Below are 22,455 nucleotides of genomic sequence, written 5' to 3' on the forward strand. Positions count from 1 at the left end.
GTTAAGTATGTGTTGGTTTTGAAAATAGCGAAATTAATAGCTTTGTCATTTACAATGCCAATAGTTATAACTTTTGCAAATGTGACACCTATAGCATTTGTAATGCAATATGTGTTGTATTTACGCAACTTTGTAATATAAATACATCTAATAACAATGGCTTTATTTTTTTTAAATAATTAATACTTAAATAAAATACAATTCAATTAGCAATAATTGCTAATTGAATTGTATGAGTGTTACCCCACTTACCTCTCATTTGTCTTCCACTTGTTCGTTCTAGTTCACATTTCCTCGAATTTTTTAAAAAACAAACCACTCCCCTCCCTAACATACAAAATAGTAAGAATTCAATACATTTTGTGAATATTTTTTCTACATTCAAAAAAAGAAATAAAAATAATTAATTCAAACACACTGTGTGTGGTGGTTATGCTACAATTGTTTAACGTCATTGAGCATTGTAAGTTTATTTACAGATTTCTGCAGTACTGGCATTTTGTTCTGTTTATATTGATATGTGGCGCAGCCTTACTGCGTTCTGAGCCAACCCCTTTTGGTGTTTCTAACAAGAAAAGGGCGCTGTGAAAAGACCTGCAACTAGCGGAGGAGTTCGTGAGCCATACACTCTGGGAGGCATGCAGCCATGTGACGCAAGCTGGAGCAACTTGACAGAGCAACAAACGAAAAAGGGAAACAAGCTCTTGGCATTGCTGTGGGGAAGCCGTGGGCAGCAACAGCAGGGGTAAATAATTAGGGGGGGAGGAGAAATGCGAGACACGGCCAGGCGGCTGTGAAAAGTGTGAAGCAGGGGGCGGGGGAATGGATGCCTTTGAAGTGAAGCTCTCGGAGGCAGGCGGCTCGGGAACAAATGGTAATAAAAAGCGCGTTCATGAGCACATCCACTCTATGTAATCTGCGATGGTTTCAGAGTTTGGATGAGCCTCTATACTCTCCTATTTTCGCTTGCGCGATTAATAGGACGAGACCTAAAAATAGTTTAAACACAATCAATCCATGGTTTTCAGAACAGATTCTCTTTAACTCTTCATCAAAAACATCAAGACAGACAAGTAAAAAGGTCCACATCTACGTTGAGCCCATATGGTTCCTTACAGTTAAACTCTAGAATAAAATATGTTTCTAGTTTCCGGAGTTCTCTTTCTCTGTCACCCCCCTCTCTTTTTCTTGGGGACTTCTGCTACACATGTATACTGCAGGCTCACAGGGTTACTTTTGGTGATGGGACTCAAAATGTCTAGCAATGGGATATGTTCTGTCTTGATTAACAATCGCTCGCCTGTGTTGAAGGATTAGTTGGTGTACAGGCAAAGTGGTGCTTCCTATAAATATCTTTGGACAGGAGCACTGTACCAAATACACAACAAAACTACTTGTACAAGTCAAAAAGCTTCTAATGGTTACAATTTTGTTAAGAAAAATTCTAAAATCTGTACGGTTCATGCCATGTTGGCAAGCCTTACATTTAGTACACTTTTTAAAACCAGGTTTCTGTTGTAGCCAATTCCAGATGCCCTTCTTTTTTTTAGAGAATTCACTTTTAACAATCAGGTCTTTAAGAGATTTAGATCTTTTATATGTAACTTCTGGCTTTCTTTTTACTCTAGTACCCAATACCGGATCGCTTTTCACAAGATGCCAGTGTTTGTTCAGGATAGATCTAATTTCCCTGTGCTTTACATTGAAGGTGGTTATAAATCTAGAGTTGTCATGGTTCACCAGATGTTTACTCTGTTCCTGTTGGTGTTTCGTTCTGGAAGGTTCAAATAGAATCTTTTGTCTCTCCAGATTTCTAGCTTTGGTTGATGCCCCTTTCAATATATCTCGATGCTATCCCCGTAGGATGAATCTGAGTCATTTCTTTTTCTGTCCTGTCATATTCTTCCTCACAAGTTCTCCTAGCTCTATAGTATTCTCCAAATGGAATACTCCTAATAAGCGCAGCAGGGTGAGCACTGTCTGCATGGAGAACTGAATTTCCAGCAGTGGCCTTCCGGAATATAGTTGTCTAGTTTACCATCAAGGGGTCTAATCCGGATATCTAGGAAGTCTATTGTGGTTTTACTGTAATGACCTCATATGTATATGTGTATATAATACACACACACACACACTGGCCTATTTGCTGCAAGTAGCACTGTACAACATACCATCTATTGGAATGGGGGTAGATGCATATTCTGCAGCTGCAAGCTTTACTAAGATATCCCATCAATTAGAATGGTGTTAGGGGCATATTCTGCAGCTACGCAGGCTTTACTAAGATATCCCATTACATTGTTTAACTCTCCTTCCTGTAAATCTTAACATGTATTGGCAAGAACAACATGGTGCAAAGCTTGGTGAGTAACTTGGAGATCCTTTTTAGGTCGAGACTATCGGGCAGCATAGTTGTCTGGTTGTAAAATACATTGTTGTCTTACCAAGAACATACTGGGCTTGAGGTCCGCCTATTACTTACCGTTTGTTGGCTTTACTGTCTCTCACATTTTATCTGCTTCTTATTTGATTTTTTTTTACCTTGATGAGTGTGTCGATCCCCCCCATTGAAGCATTTCCAATGTATATCCTTCCACTGCTCACTTTTAGGAAACCACTTTATTTTGTCTTTAGCACTCAACCAGAGTGCATTTGTTTTTCATCTGTTTCCCTAGTTAGCTTTTCTTCGCCTCGCACTCTGTTGCTCTCGCTCATCCTTGTGCTTCTCCCCACCTTCCTTCTGTGATGGGCTCCCCCTTGTATGCTTTCCCACTGCATTGCTTTCTCGCCCTTGTGCTTCTCCTCAGAGCTCCATGGTGCTCTCACACCTGTTTGCTTTTCTCCACCTGCCTGCCCCTCCTCTCGCCCCTTGTATTTTTTTCCCTCTACACATGCCCCCTGTTTTGTTTCTGTCCCCTGAGGTCTTTCCCCCGCTGCCCTGTGTTGTCCCTCCTCGCCACTTAAGAAAACTCTTTTGCATATCTTTTTTTCTTTTTATTTACTGATCCAACTTGGAACGGTGAATATGTTTTTTTTTTTTTTAAGTACCAGCATCATTTTGTAGGCACATGCTTCAATGACAATTTTAAAAAATAGTTCCGCAGTTCTGCAGTGCATCGAGAATTCTATACATCATCACTAAAAACTATTGGCAAAACCAGGAGATCCCTAGAGCAAGACCTGTAGATTTTGCCAATGCTTATTTAAATTGTGCATGTAAAAAATCACTTTAAATTGGAAACTGGCAGCCTTATTAATAAATGCACCCACTTTTTCAACAATATGCAACAAGTTAAATTAGCTTGTCATTGTTGATCGTTGGGTATTTATTCTCCCTTCTAGTATTTCAGAATTAAGTTCCTACATAAAAAATGCTCCTACTCTTTGGGCTGTAAATTTGTTTTCCCCACTTATTACTCAATGTTTATTAGACTGTATGTAGGCACCGCCAGAGATATCTATTTGAATGCCTCTTCCCGTATTTATTGTAAAATACAGCAGTCTTTAAACATATGTTTGATCGTGCTGGTCCCTTGAAGAAGGAAACATTTACAATCCACATCTTGCATACATTTCTGTTGTGGTTTTGGAGTCTTATGGAAATGATACAATATAAATGAAATAAAAAGTATGTTGGCATTGTAGTACAATTCATCATATCTAATATTTATGTGGGTGGTAGGTCATTTCCTGAGGGACCAATCCATCAGTCGACTTGAGGTGAAAATAAATATATTACTGTGGGTTTATTTAGTTTCTACCAGTGCCTGTGGTTACTGTGGTACTAGAAAGTACTGCCCTAGCGGTGACTGGTGTGGCAGAAAACTAAGGCTGGGAGCTTTGCCTTTTCCCTTAAATGCAGGGTACCTTACATTCTACAATACACGTAGGACTGGAGCACAAAGAATTGCCTTGGGCAGACCTTTCCTTCTCCTTGCTTTGGTTGGGAAGGCATGTGGCTGCTGCTAAGGCCCCCCTTTAACTACACCAGTAAATAGTTTTTCATCTCATTCTCTGGTTCCTCTCCCTTGTGTATTGAATGCTGAGGCTTCACTTGGTATAAAGCTGTGCCATTTTCTGCCTCTGCATCATTTGTAGATGCTTAAAAACTTCCCTGGGGACCTATAAGTCCAAATTATTCATGGTGACATTTATACTGGTAGTTGCATGTCCGTCTACCTTCAGTTAACCAACTTACGTATAACTTTGGTCTTAGAGGACAGTGGCTTTTTTATGTCTAGAGTTAAGACATACAAGATATGAAAGCCAGTTGGAATGGTAGGAACTGGCCTTGGTGAGGTTTGTCTGCGCCATGAACCTCCTGTTTGTTTGTTTTAATTGATTTTCTTTTGAAACAAAATAACACACACCTTTTTGTATTTTGACAATATTTTCCATTATTTTATCTGACATCTTGTATTGTTAGTCATTTCGCATTAACTTGACATCTTACAAAGTCAGTTGCAACTAACCAAAACCACTTTCAGGTTGTTTAATTCCTGATGAGACACACATTTTGTTGTACCTAATCTATTTAATGGTCATTGAACATACACCAACAGGACACCGCTGTTATTTTTTAATTAGTTATAGCTGTGTGTGGAAGTTCTCCCCTTACTAAAACATTTGTACTATTTTACTGCTGTTTTTATTTTCTTAAATTAATATTATATGAATGTGTTTGTTATGTACCTAGAAACGAGGTGCTTACACACAGTCTTGCTTAGCTCCAGTAGTAAGGTAACTGGTATCAGTAGACTAATCCATTTTTGTTCTATTTTACATTGTAGGGAATGTACAGCAATCGGTTAATCGGAGACAGAGTTGGAAAGGTTCTAAAGAATCCTTAGTCCCTCAGCGGCATGGCCCTCCACTTTCTGATGGTGTATATCTTCAAGAAAGCCCCAATTCTCAACAGGAAATGGGAAGACCCATGTCAGGCTCCGGAATAGCTGCATTTACACAGGCTTATCCTGGGAATGGACAGAGAGTGAACCCACCACCTCCACCCCAAGTAAGAAGTGTTACACCACCTCCCCCACCTCCAAGAGGGCAAACTCCACCACCCAAGGGGACCACTCCACCACCATCTTCTTGGGACTCAAGTTCTCAAACTAAACGTTATTCTGGAAATATGGAGTACATGATCTCTCGAATTTCTCCTGTTCCACCTGGAGTATGGCCAGATGGGTACACGCAATCACAGGCCCAGCCGATTAATCATCCTACACAGGCCCCAAGAGCCATGAATCCTGTTCCAGTAGGCAGGCAGCCCATCATAATGCAGAGCTCTTCAAACAAATTCAGTTATTCTTCTGGGAGACCTGTAGTTCAAAATGGCAGTGGCAATGGTCAGTCAGATTTTATGTCACATCAAGGAACAAGTAATTTGGTGAATCGTCAAGCATCTCACCAAATTGCCTCTGCAAATGGACCGAGCCCTACAGTCTTACAAATGCAAGCTGGAGGACCGGCTGCAAACTCTGGTTACACCAATGGCAATCTTCCTCTTTCTCTGATGGTGCCAACCCGAAACAGTCACAACATGGAGCTTTACAATATTACTGTGCCTGGCCTTCCAACATCTTGGCCACAGCCTTCCTCTGCCCAACCTCAGTCAGCCCCAGTAAGTGGGCTTGAGATGCCTTCCTGGCAACAGAATATTCCAGTTAGATCAAACTCCTTTAATAACCCCCTTGGCAATCGCCAAGGCCTTAATAACAACAATCAGTCCTCTGCTACTACAGTAACAGCAATTACACCAGCTCCCATTCAGCAACCTGTGAAAAGCATGCGGGTGCAAAAGCCAGAGCTACAGACTGCTCTAGCGCCTACCCATCCTTCTTGGATGCCCCAACCAATGCAGGCTGTCCAGCCTGCACCCTTCCCTGAGTGGACAGCTGCAAACGTGACTCCTATGACCTCTGTTGTGGAGGCTCCAAATTACCAAGGCCCTCCCCCACCTTATCCAAAGCACTTATTACTTCAGAACCCCTCGGTCCCTTCATATGATACCTCATTAACAAAATCTAACACTGAAGAACAAGCTGGTGTATCCTTGCCTTTGAATAAAGAGGATGAAAGTGAAAAGAGTTCTGAGTGTGTTGATAGTGTAGACAAAGAAAAGAAGCAAATTACTACTTCTCCCGTTCCAGTGAGGAGAAACAAGCGAGATGAAGAACGTAGGGAGTCTCGCATCCAGAGCTACTCGCCTCAGGCCTTCAAATTTTTCATGGAGCAGCATGTGGAAAACATCCTTAAGTCTCACCACCAGAGAATGCATCGTAAGAAACAGCTGGAGAATGAAATGATGCGGGTAATTTTCCTTATGTTTAAAGATTGATATATTGTTATGCTTTTTCGTTTTTCTATTAGTGTACTCTAACTGGTTTTGCAATCATTTAATTTGCCTTTAAAATTAAGTTGTAAATCATGATACCTTGTCAATTAAGGATAGTCGATTTCTTGAGGAATTTTAGAAAGCCAATGAGATATTTGCAAATTACTTTAAAATGTTTTAGACCTTTGCTGGCAAGGGACTCCATGCTTAGCTTAAATGTGGTTCCTCACTTTTATCAATGAACGGAACAAATTCTGTGTTGGATTTCTTAGCACTACTAGTGAACAACTTGTGTTTAATGTTCTAGCTGCCATCTTCACAAAGCACAGCTGTGTTCGAATCTCCTGTATTGCCAAAAAGTTATATAAGGCTGCTCACTGGCAACAAAAATTTAGACCAATGCCACCAGAGGCGTAATGAATTGTCAGTTCAGTAAACACTAAAGGAACTACACACAGTTCCACTGAACTTGAACATATTTTATGCACTTGGGGCTGTTGCATAAACTACGATTTTGGCATAGTTCTACAAGGTTTGCTATCCTACCCTCGAGTGACACATTTGAAACTTGGTTCAATGTGCTAATACTGAATGTGAAAGACAGGATATTGTAGCCCAGCAGACCCTTACACAAAACATGTTGAAGTAGTTGTTGGATTTGGGGTACTAACAATCCCTGTAAAGAGACCAGGGGCACATCAGTAACAGAAACACGCCTATTTCGTTATTCACAATACCACATACCCAATGCACTATAGAAGAATCAACACTTTTAACTAAACACTTTATTATGACCGGAATAACCTGTTTCTCAGTACATCTAAAACAACTTCAAAGGATATCATAAAAATAGCAAAAGGATAAAATGAAGATTTATTACATGGTTAAAATGTTATCTAAAACCTAACACCTACTTCTTTGCGCCACGCTGAGACAGCCCGGGCAGGGGAGCAAGTTGCAGTCTAGTTTTTCTTAGAGAGAAGGGGTGCACTGCATACAGTGGTGACAGCAAAAGCTGTTGTTATCCGTGTAGACGTGAAGGCAGTGTTCCCTGCGAGGAGCAAACACGTACCATTGTAGCGACCTTCCTCAGCTTTTTCAGCACTGGGGGCGGAGATGTACCGTCTTCGAAGTGCACTGACAGAATCATGTGAGATAATCTGGGGTAAGGACCTCTCTTACAAGTGGCAGTCCATATATACTAAATCTAAGCAGAAATTGTAATTTCTGACATAAGATTAGGAATGTTTGACATAGATTAGGTGCATCTAGGTATGCATTCCAGACGCTTCTTTATGAACATATAAGATGGGAGGGTATCAAATCATACTACACATAACTTTTGGCAATATATTTTATGTACTTTTTTCTTATTTGACTGTGACATGGTTTATAAATAGACACTTGTCTCAGGACTGCACATCAGGTGTTCTGTCTGTCATTAGATGAATATCCTGATACTTTCTACATTTCTTAGAAATAAGGTCAAACAAAATCTGCGTCAAACGGCAGACAGGGCAATGATTCTGCATAAATTGTGAACAATGACGACCTTCATTGTCTAAAGTGGCCACCCTCACTGTCTAAAGGGCCACCCTCACTGTCTAACGTGGCCACTCCCACTGTCTAACGTGGCCGCGCCCCACTGTCTAACGTGGCCGCCCCCCACTGTCTAACGTGGCCGCCCCCACTGTCTAACGTGGCCGCCCCCACTGTCTAACGTGGCCGCCCCCACTGTCTAACGTGGCCGCCCCCACTGTCTAAAGATGGCGATGGAGCCTACCTAAAATGCATTCTGACGAGTTGGATCTTAGGGTCTATACATCAGGGCCTTTATTGAATGGGAAAAATTTAGATCTTTGAATAGTGAAGACACGGTAGGCCTAGATGTATGGTAAGCCTGCTCACACACATCGGTCCTTTTCACCTTTCTCATACCCCTTTTGGTCTAAATGGGTTAGCGTCTTGGTTGTGCAGGTCCTTCTAGAGTATCCAGGAGTGCATACATGATTTCCTTTTTCCTGTGGTCCCTGATGAGATCTTCTCCTGCCTCCCTCCTTTTCCCTTTATAAATGCCTTTCATTTTGCAGAGGTCTGCATGCAAAGTATGACGCTTCTGCAAGGTCCAGTGTGACCCATGTACGTACAGATTTGTATGCACTGGCCTCAGTCACCTGATCACGCTCTACAACATTTCAGATTTGCTTTAGGTTAGGATTTTAAAAAGCAATATGTAAAACTTTTTTGATTCTCACACTCAGACCTTCCAGGCTGACTTTGTCCCTTTTTTGGTCTCGCCTGAGCCAATGCGCTTGTGCATTGCTCCGGCCAGAATTATAGTTAGGGCAAAAGAACAGTTTACCAAAACGGCGGATTATACACAGTTCATGTGAGACAGGCGCGTGCACAACGCCTGCCACGTCATACACCACCATTTGTCTGTGCCCCGCATCAGACTTCAAAGGCTGCCGCTCCCCGCCCCCGCATCAGACTTCAAAGGAATGTGCTCCTGCTCCTTCGCCCCTTGCCACAGCAATGCCGAGTGCTTGTTTCCTTCAAGTTCTTCTTCTCCTGCCTTTCCCTTTCCCTTTGGCCATTTGCCTTTGTCACCTTGTCACGCATGCACATCGCACACCATTTGTCAGTGCCTCGGCATCAGACTTCAAAGGCTGCCGCCCCCCCCCCCCCCCCCCCCCCCCCTCACCACTCCACCCCAAGCAATGCAGAGAGCTTGTTTCTGGGTTATAGTTTTCTCCTTTGTCACATTGCTATGGTTTGCCCTTCGCCCTCATGGTGTTATCTGGGGTCCACGATCAATCACACACATAGTCGAGTATTCCAATACACTCTTAATGATACTGTCAGTTGCAACATTATTAATTATTGAAGTGGAGTTTGATTTTTACTTCTTAATCTTCCATTTTGAGATCTACTCATTCCCACGGAAGTCACTGTCATGGAGGTTTCGTACCCATACTCGCTGTTATCACAGTGGATGCAGTCGGGAACAATAAAGTTCCGCCTTCCGGTTGCGGTTCCGTTGCACGCTCTAGCCTTTGATCGAGCGTGACTATATAGACACTTCGGAGTATTGTCCCGCCCCACACCTTGAAGCCACAAATGCGAGTCACGGGATCACGCTCAACCGCTACAATCCAAGTAAGAGATTTAGATGCATCCGCATTCTGATAGTTTCACATACTTTTAGCAAGACTTTTATGAACCTGATGACACTGGGCAAGACCCAGGAGTTGCTCTAAGACTTTCCTCCCTTTTTGTTTGCAGATTGCAAACCTCCGGACACACACCCGTGTCCTCCGGATCCACACATGGCGCTACGGATTGTTGTGTTGCCATACATCATTAGTAGGTACTGGCGAGTGCCCATGCGATTTTATGACAGAGGTCTCAGTCTCTCACTGCTCACTGGCTGGTCTTCGTTACTCCAGTCTCCACTCCATTTTTTTTATTATTTCTTTATTTTAGATCGTTTGGCTCAAAGATACTTACCTGTGTATCCACCCGTGGCTTCCCTTTGATTTCAATTACACTTTCAAGGTATGACTTGTTTCTTACAGTTTCTTTCACATCTTTACTTTCCACCTGTGAGATAACCGGCTGAGCTAGATCATTGTGCTTATCCCTGTCATAGATCCTTTTGTACTCGGTCACATTCTTTCTACTTGTGGTCCAGACCTGCCGGGTTGGAATTATCACAGGCTTGTTGGTGAGTTGTCTACAAAGACCTGAATTGATGTTTGGCATCTGGCTTTAGTGACTTTAATCACCACTCGTATTTCAGACTGACGTCACTTGTTATTCATATTCCATTCAGATTTTATTGATCCGCCCACCACGAATACAGGTAGGCAAGGCATGCTCTGTCCATTATCCTTTCTACTCCTTTCCACTCCCTTTCCTCCCTGTGTGTGTGTTTCCGTTCACTTATCCAGATTTCCTTTCCTTTTCTGTATTTACACAATGTATAGACATATCACTCTTCCTTGAGCAGATGCTTTCTTCTCTGGTTTCGGGAGAATATCCACCATTGCAAGTTTTCAGTTTCCGTTGGGAGAGTTTACCTTTACGCTTGTTAGCTCCCTCATACGTTTCAAAGGGGTCTCATCTCCTGGTCAAATAGTCATTTTCCCTGGCCTTTAGTCTTAATCCGTTTTACTTTTTCATAACTCTTTCAATTATCTTCTTTACACACTTCCGGATATACAGATCAAGGATCCTTTTTTGGGCCTTTCATGGTCAGCTGCACCACTTAGGACTTCTCCCGCAGCTTTTGGCTCTAGTCACCCTATCCCACTTACAGCACAATATCACTCTATGTTCATTTGTCTGGTTCGTATCTCCACCCAATAATCTTAATATTGTATAGCCTACGTGTGATGTTTTTCTGCGGCACACTTAGTCATGTTGCACTTCGCCGATGCACATATTTGAGCACCACCTCACCTTTACAGCAATAATTCTGTAACATTATAATGGCTTATGTTGAACCATGTCACGATCCATGGGTTTTTAGGGTTTCCACAGGAAATGGGTGGTGTATCACCTATGTCACCTAGTGGGAGAGTTTACTCTCCATTGTGATTCACCACACCCTATGACACTGCTGCACGCCTCGCACTGCTGCACGCCTCGCACTGCTGCACGCCTCGCACTGCTGCACGCCTCGCACTGCTGCACGCCTCGCACTGCTGCACGCCTCGCACTGCTGCACGCCTCGCACTGCTGCACGCCTCGCACTGCTGCACGTCTCGCACTGCTGCACGCCTCGCACTGCTGCACGCCGTGCACTGCTGCACGCCGTGCACTGCTGCACGCCGTGCACTGCTGCACGCCGTACACTGCTGCACGCCGTACACTGCTGCACGCCGTACACTGCTGCACGCCGTACACTGCTGCATTACTCACACTGCTGCATTACTCACACTGCTGCCCACTGCTGCACGCCTCGCACTGCTGCACGCCTCGCACTGCTGCACTCCTCGCACTGCTGCACGCCTCGCACTGCTGCACGCCTCGCACTGCTGCACGCCTCGCACTGCTGCACGCCTCGCACTGCTGCACGCCTCGCACTGCTGCACGCCTCGCACTGCTGCACGCCTCGCACTGCTGCACGCCTCGCACTGCTGCACGCCTCGCACTGCTGCACGCCTCACACTGCTGCACGCCTCACACTGCTGCACGCCTCACACTGCTGCACGCCTCACACTGCTGCACTACTCACACTGCTGCACTACTCACACTGCTGGCCGCCTCGCACTGCTGGCCGCCTCGCACTGCTGGCCGCCTTGCACTGCTGGCCGCCTCGCCGCATCGCACTGCTGGCCGCACTGCTGCACGCCGCGCACTCCTGCGCACTGCTGCACCCATCGCACTGCTGCGCGCCGCGCACTGCTGCACGCCGCACAACCCCACCACATCACTCTGGGGCACCGCCACATCACTCTGGGGCACCGCCACATCACTCTGGGGCACCGCCACATCACTCTGGGGCACCGCCACATCACTCTGGGGCACCGCCACATCACTCTGGGGCACCGCCACATCACTGTCCTTGCTTGTTACCAACAAGCATTGCCATAGCCAATAGGACTCGCATTAGGAAAGTGTGAGCTATTGGCTTTGTGAAAAACAATGCTATTAATTTATATATTTTCAAAGCCAACACATTAAAAAAAAACTGTAATTTACAATACCAATAGCTCACACTTTCCTAATGTGAGACCTATTGCATTGAAAATGCTTGTTTATTTCCTCTTCTAGACTTTACTGGCATTTACATTGGTTCAAGTGCTGTTTTCCATAAGTGTCCTCTGTGGTGTGAGTCTACTCGTGGAAGTACAGTTTTTTTGTCTTCCAAACCCACTACTTCATGGGTATTGTTTGAAATCGCTGGTCTTTACTAAGGTGTTGGATTGTTTTTCCACTCATATGGGTCCCACCACACTTCACTGGTTGCCACATGTCTTTCTGACTCAGTCTGTGGCTCCTACACTAACTTGGATATGTTGTGATAAAAAGAAGAGTAGCATAAGACTCTTTTGTCCTCAATTAATTTTTTTAATTAGCTCTAATTTGCCATGAAACAAATGAGCTTTTTAAGGAAGTTATAGGATCAGTTGTGGTGCATGATTCCACCATCTAGTGATTGGACTCTATTTATGAGTGCTATTTGTCACAAAATCAAAAAGTGTACAGCTGTTCTATACACATCAACTTGAGGCCGCAGCATTTCACACCCTGTCATCATCAGCATGTTTTTTGTTGTGCTCAAGTTCAGGAGCATTTGCAAAAACAACAAGTGATGGACTGAATGTGGATCAATGTCACACACTCCCCCAGTCAAAAGATCTGGGCCCAAATCCATCGTTTTTTTGCACTCCACACCACCCTGGGTTAGACAATGGCGATATGCAAATCAGCTCTGACCCTGTTGCCCCATGGGAACAGTCCAGTCCGAACTACAAAAGCCATGTCCTTTCCAGAACGGAATCAAGCAGTCGAGGACCGGACCGGTTTCGAGGTAACACCTCATCAGCCCGGCTAGCTTGACTCCAAGTGGTGTGGAGTGCCTGGGACCCACGTCTGGGCATCCCCAGCGCACTTAGGGCGGCAATTGCAAAAACAACAAGTGATGGACTGAATGTGGATCAATGTCACACACTCCCCCAGTCAAAAGATCTGGGCCCAAATCCATCGTTTTTTTGCACTCCACACCACCCTGGGTTAGACAATGGCGATATGCAAATCAGCTCTGACCCTGTTGCCCCATGGGAACAGTCCAGTCCGAACTACAAAAGCCATGTCCTTCCCAGAACGGAATCAAGCATCCGAGGACCGGACCGGTTTCGAGGTAACACCTCTCATCAGCCCGGCTAGCTTGACTCCAAGTGGTGTGGAGTGCCTGGGACCCACGTCTGGGCATCCCCAGCGCACTTAGGGCGGCAATTGCAAAAACAACAAGTGATGGACTGAATGTGGATCAATGTCACACACTCCCCCAGTCAAAAGATCTGGGCCCAAATCCATCGTTTTTTTGCACTCCACACCACCCTGGGTTAGACAATGGCGATATGCAAATCAGCTCTGACCCTGTTGCCCCATGGGAACAGTCCAGTCCGAACTACAAAAGCCATGTCCTTCCCAGAACGGAATCAAGCATCCGAGGACCGGACCGGTTTCGAGGTAACACCTCTCATCAGCCCGGCTAGCTTGACTCCAGTGGTGTGGAGTGCCTGGGACCCACGTCTGGGCATCCCCAGACTGGGTTGAATGTGTGACATTGATCCACATTCGGTCCATCACCTGTTTTGTTTGCAATTGCCGCCATAAGTGCGCTGGGGATGCTCAGACGTGGGTCCCAGGCACTCCACACCACTTGGAGTCAAGCTAGCCGGGCTGATGAGAGGTGTTACCTCGAAACCGGTCCGGTCCTCGGATGCTTGATTCCGTTCTGGGAAGGACATGGCTTTTGTAGTTCGGACTGGACTGTTCCCATGGGGCACAGGGTCAGAGCTGATTTGCATATCGCCATTGTCTAACCCAGGGTGGTGTGGAGTGCAAAAAACGATGGATTTGGGCCCAGATCTTTTGACTGGGTTGAATGTGTGACATTGATCCACATTCGGTCCATCACCTGTTTTGTTTGCAATTGCCGCCATAAGTGCGCTGGGGATGCTCCGACGTGGGTCCCAGGCACTCCACACCACTTGGAGTCAAGCTAGCCGGGCTGATGAGAGGTGTTACCTCGAAACCGGTCCGGTCCTCGGATGCTTGATTCCGTTCTGGGAAGGACATGGCTTTTGTAGTTCGGACTGGACTGTTCCCATGGGGCACAGGGTCAGAGCTGATTTGCATATCGCCATTGTCTAACCCAGGGTGGTGTGGAGTGCAAAAAAACGATGGATTTGGGCCCGGATCTTTTGACTGGGTTGAATGTGTGACATTGATCCACATTCGGTCCATCACCTGTTTTGTTTGCAATTGCCGCCATAAGTGCGCTGGGGATGCTCAGACGTGGGTCCCAGGCACTCCACACCACTTGGAGTCAAGCTAGCCGGGCTGATGAGAGGTGTTACCTCGAAACCGGTCCGGTCCTCGGATGCTTGATTCCGTTCTGGGAAGGACATGGCTTTTGTAGTTCGGACTGGACTGTTCCCATGGGGCACAGGGTCAGAGCTGATTTGCATATCGCCATTGTCTAACCCAGGGTGGTGTGGAGTGCAAAAAAACGATGGATTTGGGCCCAGATCTTTTGACTGGGTTGAATGTGTGACATTGATCCACATTCGGTCCATCACCTGTTTTGTTTGCAATTGCCGCCATAAGTGCGCTGGGGATGCTCAGACGTGGGTCCCAGGCACTCCACACCACTTGGAGTCAAGCTAGCCGGGCTGATGAGAGGTGTTACCTCGAAACCGGTCCGGTCCTCGGATGCTTGATTCCGTTCTGGGAAGGACATGGCTTTTGTAGTTCGGACTGGACTGTTCCCATGGGGCACAGGGTCAGAGCTGATTTGCATATCGCCATTGTCTAACCCAGGGTGGTGTGGAGTGCAAAAAAACGATGGATTTGGGCCCAGATCTTTTGACTGGGTTGAATGTGTGACATTGATCCACATTCGGTCCATCACCTGTTTTGTTTGCAAGTTCAGGAGCATGTCGTATCCTTGGGTAAGGAAAGCTGAATGCCGTGGATTCCAAGGTCTGATAACATCCAAGGATGACTAACTGATCGACAAGGCACTAGGCTGTATAAGTAATGACTCTGAAGATTGTTTTATTTCAGGATCTTTTTTTTATCCATGGAAATGGAAAATATGACTTTCACATTTAGTAACCATACCTGTTGCTGTAGATTGAAATACTGCATAATGTTTCTTTCCGCAGGACTATAACAGTAGGTGTCTGTTTTCTTTCTGAGGGTTTGCGGGAAAGATTTAGGATTGCTTTTGCAGTGGTTATAGAATGCAGAGCAACTGGGTATATATATCTACCAAGTTTACCTTGTCTGAATAAGGAGCACGCTCCAAACTGAGGCAGATCAAACAGTCTGTTGGGACTTCAGACAAATTTCAGGATTATTGACAAGAAAAGGCATATGCTTGAATCTTCAAACACATGTTCCTCCATTTTTGTTCAGCTGCTAAAGTTCTAAAAGCCTTTTTTGTTTAGATCAAAAACAAAGTACTGCACACATGTTGGTGTCATTTTAATGCAGTTGACCTCGAGGCATGTAGGAAGAAAACTGCAACATGAACCAGAAATCTTTATTTGCTCCTATAAGAACTGCAAGCTGTTTTGACGGCTGAAGTTCTGACATTTGAATTTGCACCACATATTTCTAGGGGAAAGATAGGACTTTGAGGCCTACAATGGTCGGACGTTCGCTAAATAAATATAATGGTACAGGAGTTTAGGATAACCATCTGGAAAGATGTCCGCTCCATATACATATGCACAATAAATGATTGCCCTTTGTGTTAGATGAAAAAAAGATCCATTCACTCATCTTCCGTTTGACATGAAGTGCTTACCGGAGTCAGAACCCCTTTTATATGACCATGGGACAAGCAGGGGCTATTAAGCCCAACCGTGGTGTTTGAGTCCTTTACTCCTGACGTACCCAGACAAGATTTACAAGCTCTGAGTAACTGTTCAAAGTACACTACAGCACAAATAATACACAGTCATCTCAAAGCGAGCCCACTAACAATCCCCAGGTCAGTTTCACAAGCCCTACCTCCCGTCTAAGATTTGTTCTTCCCAAGTTACCTGAGGTGACACCCATGTTAGGCCTACCCAAGTGAGTTCAAGTCTTAGACGTTCCACAATGGCTTGGCGAAAGTAATTGTCCTGCGCGTAGTGCGTAAGTCAGAGTTCCCCTGAGACCTGGCCAGTATTCACTCTTTCTCGCTCTTGCTGGAGTCACTGTACAATGGCCAAGCGCACATTTGCAGGCTGGCAATGTGTAGAGATCTGGATCCTGCTGTTGGGTGGCTGGCTTCCCCAGTGCTTCTCCGATCACATGGTGAGTCTTCCTGAATCCAGCGACAGGTCTTAGGTGCTCTGGGATTCAGTTATTTGAACTGTTGCTCATCCACGAGTCCTGGCCTTCTTGACTGCACGCTACCTCAGGTTGATGGCCCTTTCCCTAAACCAGGGCCCACCCTGATGGGGTCTCGAACAGGGGCACCCAGGGCGACATCCACTTCAAGTAACAACACTGCACCGTGCGATAACCCTCAATCTTATCATATGATATATGGGGAGCCGCGAGTAGCACCAATACAGCGTCTGCCCTCCTCAGGTCACGACACTGCACAGGGTGACAGCCCTTATGTCATCCTGACGCTGCTCCAAGGACGAAGACTCTTACCCGTCACTGTGGCCCCCACTTAGCATATGGGGATCGCTATCAGTAAGGTGACTGGCCTCCAAAGTTCCACCCAGATCTCTGGAAAGCGGCATTCCTCAACATATTCCTCCAGCCACTTCAGTGGTTCCTAATCTGGACATACAGGCCATTGCAATGTAACACTCGCGCATGTGTAGCATTGCACGTAGACCCGCATGTAGCTTTCATGTACTGCTGCCAGGGGCTCAGCACACACAATAGTGCACTCTGTAAAGACATGCACACAAGCCTTCTTGCACTGCTGTCTTAGGCATACATACATAAAAGCACTTCCTGTAAAGACCTGCACCCAAGACACCATGCGCTGCCACCATGGGCATACATACATAACAGCGTGCTGTGTTTAGATGGATGCTTTTCCGTCCCTTCTTCCATTCTGAGAGAGGCCAACTGCATATTAAGCACACAGTCAACTGGCCTGACCATGCTACTGATAACTCATTAAAATGGTATGCTAGGTGCTCGGGCTACTTAGCTCTTGTTAAAGGCTGCAGCCCTTAACAAATTATGAGGGTAGTGCATAGGGCACCCCTCCTTGTCTATAACTAGACCCAAATCCGCGAGACAGGCCAAGGTCATGGCACACATATGTAATCCATGTTCGCCTATGACTACAATTTGTTACCCAGGAACTAGATGTCACTGCAGCTGGGGCACTCTGTGGCAGGGCTACCTGTCTCTTCCCTTGTGAGGGACATTAATATTGCAACAACCAGAAAGTTTCATCTTGTATTTTACGTGGGTAATACCTTTCATGTTTACCATTGTTGGTTGAGGAAAAGGAATTACTTATGGCATAAAATCAGAAATACAAACATTGAATATTATAGCTTTTATTCCACGTTGGAATCCCAGTGAATAGAGACAAACTGATTCAGACACTTCAATCACAGTGTGTCGAACATATGTCAAGCACATGTTGGGGTCCCTAGATGTCCAGCAACACTGAGCTCAAGACAGTAGAACGAACACTCTGACGTTTCCACATTTCTGTGGAGTGGCATTGTAATCCTAATTGACGGGACAGATTAATGCGGGTGGGTTATTTGAAGGTTTTGGCTTGTCCCTATGGGGGTGTAATGTTTTTGAATGTTGAGGGTGCTTTGTTTCTTTGTTGGTTTTCAGTGGGAGTTTGGTCTTGAGGCTATCCAGCAATCCAATGTCAGCTGCTGTTTACCTCATGCAGGTGCAGTTTTGATTAATGTCTTGTTGGTACGGTGTGAAAAATAAACCAATTTTTGATCTTTCAAGAGTGGAAAACATTTCTCAAATTGCTATCCACTTATAATATGAGTGCAGAATATTTGCCTATGCTTTTACTCTATCTGCTCTGATCCCACAAGTTTTCAGAAAGTGAATCGGTCTTCTGTGACAAGCGTACTTGTTAAATCACTGCGGGCCGGCAAATCTGGCTCTCACATTTGATGGAAATGCCCCAGACTTTGCTTGCCCACCAGTCCATCAGAACTCATTATGTAATCCTCGGGACTCATATTCTGAACCCAGGTTGCTGATCTTGATCGCCTGGCTCTTAGAATTTGCTCCTCTACTATTTGCACAGATAATTATGGTGATTCTGAGGGTCATTATAATTCTTACTATGAGAGTATTACACAGATGGTGGAAGAGGTGTGCCAAAGGGCTCATACTTAACTAAAAAGACACTTTCCAGTTTAACTGTTGAAAAGATTTATTTCCTGGGCTGACTCATTAACTCTACCCTACTGCGTGACCTGGAAGACAAAATGTTATATTTTTGTTCCTTCTGTTTTCCAAGTGATCAACCGTAAACCTGATTATTCTTGGCACCTTTTGTGTGTTTGATCTACCGCGCTGAGTGGCATGCACATGCCCAAATGTCGGTCTGAAGCTCACTGTCCTATTAGAACCAAGCTACCCCTATTGAAGAGCCCCAGTCAGGATGAAACTGGTCTTGTGCCGCTTGTGTTTCTGCTCCGCATACTGGCCTGGCATTTCGTGCTGGAATGTTCCTATTGGGGCAGGGTCAGGACTGATTTGCATATGGCGAGGACTAAACTGAGGTGGCTTTGTGGGTAAAGAAATGATGGGTTGGAATACTACTTGGAGCGATTGCAGTTGGTTAGACAAATTGCAAGGATCCCTCCCATCAACTTTTCTGTGTTTGATATTTTTTGGAACTAGTCTTTCATTCTTTCCAAGGTCTTCACATAGCTAGGAAATGTTCATCCAGCATACTTTTACGTGTTCAAATGCTAAAAGGATTCTCCATAATTAAGATGTTGGGAACACCCCCATTTTCAATTTCTTCTGTACGAAATCCTTTGATTCCATTAACAGACTGTTACTTATTGTTAGGTGGTATTCATAAAGAGCAAGGTCTACCATTTGCTTGGCGCCTTACATTTCCTGGATCTTTTAATATAGCTCTGATATTGACTCTTGCCCAGTGGCTTGCATGCATTTACCCTTGTCTAGTGAAAGGCCAGGCTGCATCTGTAGCTTTTCAGATGGAAACTCATATTGCTGTTGGGATGATCTGCAAGCACCCACTTTGGGTGTTAGCTTTTAGACTGGCCATGTTGAGGCATAGTGTTAGCAGAATCCTAAGGCGCAGTAAAAGCTGCCAGTTCCACTGCATTACATGCTTGGTAAGCTTTCCAGTTGTTGAAAAAACAGAAAAAAAACCAAAGTAGGGCACGGTTGAGGCATGGGTGAACATACTAATTGCTCGCCTCAAAGTTTTACTCTAGAAGTACATGAACCTACTTTTTATATAAGCCGCCCGCCTTCCCACCCAGGTTATGAGTCCACTGTAGAACGAGAAAAAGAATTGCTAGTGTCTCAGAGACTGCTTAAACTATGCAGTGAATGTGCTCAGACTGCATAGAACCTGACCCACTACAAATACACTTCATGTTTTCCAGTAATCTTGAACTCTACATCAGTACCCTATGCACTGCATAGCATGGTGTTAGCCTACTGGTCCTGGACTTTAACATAAAGCTTCAGGTTGCTATAGCCTTCTATTTAATTGTAAATTGTATGGAATATATGTTTGCTGTATTTTAAACCTTTTAGGGTATGATCACAGATGAACAGAATTGTTACCTCCTCATGAGGGCTACATGCCAGAAATGCACTGAAGATGTTTTAAACCTAGAACAGCTTCTAGCTAATACAATTTAGATTAATTTAGTAATACATGTTAACCTTTTAAAGAGTGGCGTACTGGACACTAAAAGTGCAAAGAAACACAATTGAATAGTCCAAATGCTATGGAAGATAGACTGATTAGGTTTTTGCACACAACAAACTGAAAAGACATACCGTAATTAATCAATTAATTAAATATGTGCCCTGGTAGATGCTGCACAGTGTTGGACAGGACATAATGTACATGCGTTTAGACTTCCATTGTTTTGCTGTACAAAGTGCTCTGGTTCCCTTTCAGGGAAGCACTTCACAAGCAATTGATGATCAAAGACTGCATGAATATTTATTATGAACAACTTGTAATTTCGCCCATTGTCCGGTTGAAGTATGGCTTGGAGTAGAGGTCCATATAGAGCAGTGTCATGTACCGATGAGGCTTTTGCTTCTGTAACTAGTTATCGATAATGGAAATAACTGCAGTCTGTTTTCCTTCTTTCTTCCCAGTATCATTTAAACTGTCAGCTTTACCATTCAAATTAATGTGAACTACTCCTCCTAAACAAAGGAATCCTGACCAACATATAGTTATGCTTTTTAGCGACTGGCTTGAGGTGCACATAACCACTTACAAGAAGGAATTGTCTACTCCATTACTGTTCATGTTGATTCCTAAATGATGAATCAATGTAAACAATGCTTCTTATCTTATCTGTATGCACACAAGAACCATGTTAGATCTTCCTTTTCTGACATGGAGGTGTTAACCATTCCTATGTTTATTACAAATTGTATGTTGTGTGTACTCGAATGTACTCGTATGTTTCCCTTACTTGGTATGGTGGTAGTGGGATGAAGTAGCAACACAAGAAAGCAATACTACCAGAATATTGCCCATTATTTTGACATCACTGATGTTGTAATCAAAGTAAGTAAATTGTACACAGTGCATTCAAAAGCCTCACCACAGTGGTTCTTTGGCTGGTTTCTGCAGATGAGCCACACAATCCAAGTATATACTAAATAAGGCCCTTTCAATATCATCTATGCCCATGGCCCAAGCTTACGAGAAAGTTTTCCATCGTTGATTTTGTTTCAAGAATTGAGAGAAATGGGCACAGCTGTTTAAGGTGTGCTGTAGACATTGCACCTTTTAATGTATTCCCATTAAAGTATTCTGTGCTAGATGATTGAATAATGAAAAGCCATTAGTTTTCATGTGGATGAAGGAGAAAGAAGTGCTGGTACATACCTGTCTGGATGCCTATTCTCTTAGCCTCTTCTTTTTCTCTTTCCTTTTCTACGTTTGCTACCAGATGATTTAAAGTGTTATCGTGTTGGAAGCTTTGCCGAACCTACTGTATGTAGCCTTCTTTTCTGTGTAAGCAAGTAAGAATCTAAGACACTGCTGTATGAAGCATAGCATGAAACACTTCGGCAGTACTGCATGCATTGCCAAATCACAACTTAAAGCATGGGACAACTTGTCTTTCACCAGTCAGGCGACTGATATTGGTCACAAAACTCACTTACCCTTTTTTTGTCTCTAGCCTTTAATAACAGCTATCCTTAATTCACCACATTTTCTTGTGTATGTTGTATTAACCCATTTGCCTTTTTTTGTTTGATTCTGCTACACAATGTTACATTTTAAAACCTACATTATTAATGTTTTTGTTTTCAATATCATGTGAGTGTGTGTGAAGCTCTGGATACTTTTTAATGACATTTAATGTTATTGGGTTTGGTTCTACAGATTAACCTGAGTATCTTGGTTTGGTATGAATCGCTGCATGTAGTTTGAAATTCTTTATTGTTTATTTATTGTTCTACATACATACGTGGTCATCTTAACATTACAGTTGATAGCTACAAAGAGGGGCACCTTTCATGTGCCCATAAGAATTCTTAAGATCATCTCTCTGCTTACCTCACCTATGTGTCCACATAAAGATTGGACCTGCGTGCTGGCTGGGGGAATCAGCCTGCACCTTTTTCAATCTGATACAGGCTCCTAGTTCTGTTTTTCCTGTGTTTACTGACCCCAAAAAATCTTTGTGGAAAAGAGAAGCCCAAGCCTACCCATTCTGAATTGTGGAACCACCTACTTATTTGAAAAGACTATGATCTCAGTCAATAGGTCAGATCCTAGAACACAGTTTGAGCAGTTCCCAGTTTGCAGGAACCTCGCTACTGTCTCCGCCAACAAGCATGTCAAATTGGGGTCTAGAAGGCTAAAGAATGGAGTTGACAATAGTTTCTTCCAACCCGTAACTCCTCTTGCATTATTTTGCTTTTGAAGGAGGTGAAATAGTACTGAGCAAGTTAGGCCTATTTTGAAATCCAGTAATGATTGCAGTGGCCATTGGATCATTCCAGTGCTTATTATTGGTTGACTTTCTTGTCTGGCTCAATTGCTTGCTTCTTATTCAATGGATTTTCTTCTCCGCCATGCTCTGTGTTGCTCTCCTAGCCCCAAGCACGTCCATTCTTCCCTGACACATCACACTCTGCTTTATTTTTTCTTTGCACCTCTTTTTGCTCTACTG

General features: G+C 44.2%; 1 protein-coding gene across 1 annotated transcript in view; it reads left to right on the plus strand.

Annotated features, from left to right (window-relative positions):
- Positions 1-4,794: 4,794 nt before the first annotated feature.
- The window catches only part of LOC147672519 (serine/threonine-protein kinase LATS1-like), a 118,020-nt gene continuing 100,359 nt past the window's right edge, over positions 4,795-22,455 (plus strand). The window contains exon 1 of the mRNA XM_086947974.1: positions 4,795-6,316. Coding sequence (XP_086804100.1) covers positions 4,922-6,316 — 1,395 coding nt within the window. The 5' untranslated portion in view covers positions 4,795-4,921. The remainder of the gene's footprint in view (positions 6,317-22,455) is intronic.

This window comes from Lissotriton vulgaris, unplaced genomic scaffold (assembly GCF_964263255.1).
Source record: "Lissotriton vulgaris unplaced genomic scaffold, aLisVul1.2 SCAFFOLD_490, whole genome shotgun sequence".
NCBI lineage: Eukaryota > Metazoa > Chordata > Amphibia > Caudata > Salamandridae > Lissotriton > Lissotriton vulgaris.